At 44.0% G+C, this 7,110-nt stretch overlaps 1 protein-coding gene across 2 annotated transcripts in view; it reads left to right on the top strand.

Moving 5' to 3' along the window:
* Positions 1–7,110, top strand: part of smarcal1 (SWI/SNF related, matrix associated, actin dependent regulator of chromatin, subfamily a-like 1) — a 150,871-nt gene that overhangs the window by 133,302 nt on the left and 10,459 nt on the right. For both annotated transcript variants that reach the window (XM_043694414.1, XM_043694416.1), the window contains exons 14-15: positions 5,104–5,286; positions 6,108–6,208. In XM_043694414.1, coding sequence (XP_043550349.1) covers positions 5,104–5,286; positions 6,108–6,208 — 284 coding nt within the window. The remainder of the gene's footprint in view (positions 1–5,103; positions 5,287–6,107; positions 6,209–7,110) is intronic.

Here is a 7,110-nt window from a genome sequence, read left to right as displayed (position 1 = left end):
ATACACCCGATCGGAGACATCCCAGACCCTGGCACCAGGGAAGCAACATACCTTCCGGGAATCCCGGTCCTGACCACAAAATCTCCTGTCGATTCCCCTAACTATCGAGTCCCTACCACGAGTACTTTTCTATTCTGCCCCCTTCCCTTCTTTGCCACAGTGTCAGGCTCAGTGCCAGACTGCTATGGTTTTCCTCTGGTAGGTCATCCCCCCCCCCAGCAATATTCAAAACGGTATACTTATTGCTGAGGGGGATGTCCACAGGGGACTTCTGCACTGTCTGTCTGTTTCCTTTCCTCCCCCTAACTGTAACCCATCTATCCGAGCCCTGAGCCTTAGGAGTGACCAACTCCTGGTAACTCCTCTCAATTACCCCCTCAGCCTCCCGAATGATCCGTAGTTCATCCAGCTCCAGCTCAAATTCCCTAACACGGTTTTCAAGGAGCTGGAGTTGGGTGCACTTCCCGCAGATGTAGCCAGCGGAGACGTGTGCCATGTCTCCCACCTGCCACATTCTGCAGGAGGAGCAAGCAACTGCCCTAGCATCCATACCCGGCTTATCTGAACACCCTACCTTTTATCTTAGCCTGCTGGACACACTTTCCTCATTCCTGAAGAAGGGCTCATGCCTGAAACGTCGATTCTCCTGCTCCTTGGATGCTGCCTGACCTGCTGCGCTTTTCCAGCAACACATTTTCAGCTCTTATCTGAACACCCACTCAATACTAAATTGGAAAGCTTAGTTCAAGTTGCTATAAAATTAATAACAAATTTATATTCAATAGAGGAAGTTTAGAATGAACCTTACCTTATTAACTAGGTTAGAGGAGGAGGGCGAGTGGGAAACTCAACAGTAGTAGAGTCTCAGGTTTAGCCGTCTTGCTGATATATAATGGTCATTGCTTTCCTTCCCGGCTGCCCCTTTGGTCCTCGTCACTTCCTCCGCTGCTCCCGCTCCTTCTGTGAAAGGGAAAACACCACTGTCCGCTACCGGTAAGTAATTTTAAAATAAAAACTGCCTTACCTTAGCTGCAGTCTTCCGAGTTCATCTTACCTCCGCTGCTGCTCGCACTCTTCTTCTGGATGAAATCTCTAACCTTCAGGGAGCCCGACAATTCGGAGATCCGACCTCTATTTTCGCGGTCGTCGATATGGTTTTGCAAGACCTGCACCTCTCGCTGCAGCACGTGGATCCGACTGGTTGAGGACTCCATTGCAGCTTCCAAGGCCTTAGTTCGACCCTCCACCTCCTCCAGCCTCTCCCCGAGGAGAGGATCTCCTGCTCATGCTTCTGCAACATGGATGCAATTGGTTGGACATGGGCATGAATCTCCCCACAGATTTCCTCAATCGCAGCCGCAACTTTCAAGATAAGTCTCTCCATCACCGCAGCCAATTCCTGTGAGTCTGTCAGGTCCCCGGGGGGTTCGGGAGAGGCTGCTGCTGCTGCAGTCTCTGGTGTTGTAGGTGCTACAGGGGAGTGTCCTCCCTACTGCTGTTTGCTTGCTCCTTTTCCCTTTGGCATCTCTCCCACTCCCAAATATTAACAAATATGTGTTCTATAAGGTTTTAAACTAATATTTCCACCACATAAGTTGGCCAGGGATGGCAAAAAACACCAGTATGCCTTGGCTGTTAGGCAGAGCTGTCCTACAGAATCGCCGCCATCTTGCCGAATCCAGAAGGCATTTGATAAGGTTCCACACATTAGGCCACTTAATAAGATGACAGCCTTAGTATTGGAAATAATAAATTAGCATGGATAGAGGGTTGATTAGCTAAATAGAACTCATAGAATTGGGATATGTAGACAGGCTGGTGACCTGTAACTAGTGGAGAGCCACAGGGATCAGTGCTGGGACCACCATTATGTACAATATATTTGAATGACTCAGATGGGGAAAGCGAATTACTATTGTCAAGTTTATGGATGACACAAATAATCTGCAGAGGGATCTTGACAAGCAAGTGGGCAAAAACTTGGCAAATGGATTGAAATGTAGAAAAAATGTGAGATTTTGCACTTCAGCAGGAAGAATTTTAAAAAAACATTCTTTGTCCTAGAACAGTTAATGGAGATGATTGAGCTTTGCCCTTCCAATTTTGAAAATCTCCACTGAAATCCCATCTACTCATGTGGTTTATCCATTCTTCAAATGTCTAATGGATGCTTCTGCTACACTAGATGGGAATCCAAGATCACCTTAATGGAGAGTTAGAGAACTTCCTCACATTTGCCTTATTGACACTTGTGTTGTGGCTCTTTGAAGTGTTCTCTCCATTGGAGGTTGATGTTTACTCTGTCTCTCAAAAGATTCCTCCTCATCAGATTGAGGATTAGTGGTGCTGGAAGAGCACAGCAGTTCAGGCAGCATCCGAGGATCAGTACTGCTCCTTGGATGCTGCCTGAACTGCTGTGCTCTTCCAGCACCACTAATCCAGAATCTGGTTTCCAGCATCTGCAGTCATTGTTTTTACCTCATCAGATTGAGGCCACAGGTGTTGGATAGATCGACTTGGTGACACTGAAGAAACCCAGAGTGTAGAGCTTGTCAGCAATGAGTTGCAGCTCCTTAGCTTTCTCAGTCCACCGTTGGTTCTTGATTTTCCTCGGTTTTCTTTGTAACTCCACCTTTTGCTGTTTGGTGAGTTCTCTCTTTGCCTTGCTGGTGATGGTTGTTTTGCTAGGCTCAGAGAGTTTTCCTTTTCTTGTCAACGAGGTCTTTAATGATGTGGTCATTCTCGTCAAAGTGGTCTTAATATTTTCTGGTCTTGTGTCCATTGGTTTCTTCATAGCAAAAGATGATGGCTGTCTTCAGCTCTTTCCAGATTTCCTCCACTCCATTAAAATGAACTCTCTGGAGATTTTGGTAAAGACATTGGTGGAAGTTCACTGGTCTGCTTTGATGTCTCTCAATGCAGTGCCTTTTTCTGAACAAAAATGAAACCAATTGCTGGAAAAACTTGGCAGGTCTGGCAGCATCTGTGGAGAGAAAGCAAGATTAATGCTTTGGGTCCAGTAACTCTTTTCAGAACTCCTTTTTTAGATTAGATTAGATTAGATTAGATTAGATTAGATTACAGTGTGGAAACAGGCCCTTCGGCCCAACAAGTCCACACCGACCCGCCGAAGCGAAACCCACCCATACCCCTACATTTACCCCTTACCTAACACTACGGGCAATTTAGTATGGCCAATTCACCTAACCTGCACATCTTTGGACTGTGGGAGGAAACCGGAGCACCCGGAGGAAACCCACGCAGACACGGGGAGAACGTGCAAACTCCACACAGTCAGTCGCCTGAGTCGGGAATTGAACCTGGGTCTCTGGCGCTGCGAGGCAGCAGTGCTAACCACTGTGCCACCGTGCCGCCCACTTTTCTGAACTGTTCTGTTATCTTCAGCTGCTTCTGGTGGCATTTGATAGACACTGAGGAGCAGATAACTGGTCGTCTGACCAGCAGTCATCTGCACTGGTCATTGCTTTGGTAATGAGGACATTCTTTGGATCTTAGGATTGAGGGATGATATAATTGAACGTGTTGTTGACCAGGTAGCACTCCAAAACCTAGTACTTCCAAATAAACCTGTTGGACTATAACCTGGCATTGTGTGATTTATAATTGACCATGTGGTAGTGCTTTGATCATTAATGCTTCCAAGAAGTTGTGAACTTGTCTTTTTGGCAGAATAGTTTATTGTAGCAGATGATTCTTCCTTTCGGATGGGGCCTTTCCAGAGTTAGACCTCCTTTCCAACACTTGCATTAAAGTCTTCAAGAAGGATAATTTTATCTTCATTAGGGATGTTGGTGAATATGGTGTTGACGATATGGAGTAGCATTCTTTGGACTCCTCTGTGACATAAAGGTTTGGAGCAGAGGCAATCACAACTGTTGCCTGCTGGTTTGTGGCACATTGTAGACAGACAGTCATGAGGTGATCGTTGATGCCAACAGGGACTTCTGAGAGTCAATTGACAAGTTTGTTCTTAAAAGCAAATCCAAATTCATGCTTCCTGGGTTGATCCTCTGGTTCTCCTCTCAAATAAAGTGTAAACAGCACCTTTTTCCATCAGCTGACCTTCACCTTCTCTTTGAGTCGCCTCCAGGTCAGCGAAGTAAATGTTGAAGTGCCTCAGTTCTTTGTTCTGGACTATTGTTTTGCTCATTGTCCATGAGGGTTCATATATTCCAGGTTCCGAGATTGAGTTTGAGTTTGACTTTGACTTTGGTGTTCAGACCACAGGTAGAGGAGCCCACTGGATGCAGTTTTCCAGCCAAGTTGGTGACTGAACAAACATTTTAGGGCACCTTTTCTAACCTATTCCCCCATTGGGGTGAGCACAGTGAATCCTGAAGAGGGTTGTCTGTAAGTAAGCTGCTGTATGCTCTCCTGTTCCTATTCCAAGAGTGGAACAAACTCCACCATCTATTGACTGTCTGTACCTAGGAACTTCCAGATCTCTCAATCCAACACCTCATCAGTGTTATGTGTGTGTGTGTGCCACTGTGAGAGACCCAGTACCAGTGGCAGGGTAACATTAATGATTGGAGTTCTGTCGACTGCTGCATCCTTCAGCTGCAATTGCAACCGTTAATATCGCATAAATTATTTTTGCTGACTTATTGTTGAGGCATTGTACTAGGTTGCACTTTGCTTCCTCCCTCTGACTTTATCAGAATGGGTGGCCCTGCCAAGAATTGAGAACTCCTCACAACATCTCTCTCAAGATCAATGGAGTACTCCAGCCACTCCTCTATAAGAAGGTAACAATCCATAGAAAGGAAAGAGAAGAATGAAATGATCTGTTAGGAAGAATGAGTACAGGTAATATGAATTATAATGAAGAAAGTGGAACGACATCACCAGGAATATACATACATCAATGGTGGCTAGATAAGGTAAGAAGGCTGTTAAAAAGCACATGAATCCTTGGCTTTAATAGAGGTATAGGTCACAAGATTAGACCAAATCTTTCTAAATCATTTAAATTTTGATATTTCATTCAGTTTTGGGGTCCACACTTTACAGATAATGTGTGGATTGACCTTGTGCTGTGAAACCAAGTGTGAATAACACAATTATTAATTTTGTTCGCAGAAAGTTAAATTTATCCGTATTGATGGCTCCACTTCCTCCTCCGATCGCCAGTCCCTATGTGACCAGTTCCAGTTTTCTGAGCAACGCTGTGTAGCTGTGCTGTCAATCACAGCTGCCAATATGGGCTTGACTTTATCCTCTGCTGATCTGGTCATCATTGCTGAACTTTTCTGGAACCCTGGTGTAAGTGAGAGTTCAGTTTAACAAGGAGAGTTTAAATCTGTTTTTTAAATATAGTTTAATATGATAAATTTCCTCATACGTTTGTCTTTCGTTAGTGTTTACTTTTGGCTGTAGTGGAGGATAATAATGGGAAACAGTATTTAATTATATTTATAGAGAATCATAGAATCTCTACAGTGTGGAAACAGGTCCTTCGGCCCAATAAGCCCACACCAACCCTCCGAAGAGTAACCCACCCAGACCCATTCCCTTACTCTATTATCCTATATTTACCCAGTGTGATGCCCCTAACCTACACATCCCTGAACACCATGGGTAATTTAGCACGGCCAATTCACCTAACCTGCACATTTTCGGATAATGGGAGGAAACCGGAGGAAACCCGCGTAGACATGGGGAAAATGTGCAAGCTCCACACCAATAGTCACCTGGTATTGAACCAAGGTCCCTGACACTGTGAGGCAGTAGTGCTAACCACTGAGCCACCATGCCACCCCAACAATGAATTACACTAAGGTGGAAACAACCAGCAATATTTAATGTTTAATGTAAGACCTATTTTACTTATGGTGTGCTGCACAAGTCTCCGGAGTGGGAGTTAAAGACATAACGTTTCAAAACTGACCTCTGAAGGAAATGATACTGAGTTTGACGAGAAACATTCTGTTGAATGGGTTGTATAACTGGAACATTGTCTAGTTTCAGTACCTGGGATTGGGTATCTCCCAGCTGGGCAGTTGTTTGATTTTAGATATGATGTTCAGGGCCACTGATTTCATTCCTTTTTTGATATGTTGCCCTCTCTTATTTTGACTCTGCAGATCCTCTTTCAAGCTGAAGACAGAGTTCATCGCATAGGGCAGTCAAACTGTGTAGATATTCATTACTTGGTTGCTCGAGGCACTGCTGATGATTATCTCTGGTGAGGAAAGTTGACTGCATACTATATGACAGAGACAAAGACAGATTTCCCAGCTGCATCAACACACTTAGTTCTGAATCCAAGGTCTTTTTCCTAGGGTGAGAGCAGTTCAAAACTAGAGGACATAGTTTTAACGTGAGGGAGTAAAGATTTAAAAATAACCCAAGGGGCAACGTTTTCATGCAAAGGATGGAATGAGCTACCGAAGGAAGTGGTAGAGGTAGATACAACATTTGAAAAGTCAGAAGTGACACAACATCAGGTTATAGTCCAACAGGTTTATTTGAAATCACAAGCTTTCGAAGCACTGCTCCTTCGTCAGGTGAAGTGAAGGGAAGCACACAAGCACAGAATTTATAGGCAGAGAGATCAAAAAATAGTATAATTGGTGTAAATAGAGTGTCGATAGGCTGATTAACAAATCTTTGAAAGTGATCAAAAGTGTCAGACGGTGTGAGTAAAGTGTCAACAACTGAGTAGAAAGTGAAGGGATAGCCTATGATCTGTTTAATTGAGACAGCAAGGTAATTGCACAACGTTAAAAATAAGATGGTGTTGGAGACAAACCAAATGGCTGGAATAACCAATCTGAAGAAAGTTAACCAGACCCAAAACATTAACTCTGATTTCTCTTCACAGATGCTACGAGACCAGCTGAGCTTTTCCAGCAACATCTATTTTTGTTTCTGATTTACAGCGTCTGCAATCTTTCGGCTGGAACAAAATGATAGGCATCAGAGTTCCATGCTGAGGGTCTAACCAAAGTAATGAGTAATCCAAAACTATACACATGAATTAAGGTAGAGAGATTATAACAAGTTATCAAGGTGATGGTGTCAAAACAGAATAGTAAAAAAGATTTTATAGATACGCGACATTTTACAGATTTTCACGTAGCGCAA

Source organism: Chiloscyllium plagiosum, chromosome 7 (genome assembly GCF_004010195.1).
Source record: "Chiloscyllium plagiosum isolate BGI_BamShark_2017 chromosome 7, ASM401019v2, whole genome shotgun sequence".
NCBI lineage: Eukaryota > Metazoa > Chordata > Chondrichthyes > Orectolobiformes > Hemiscylliidae > Chiloscyllium > Chiloscyllium plagiosum.
This window is presented reverse-complemented; position numbering and strand designations above follow the sequence as displayed.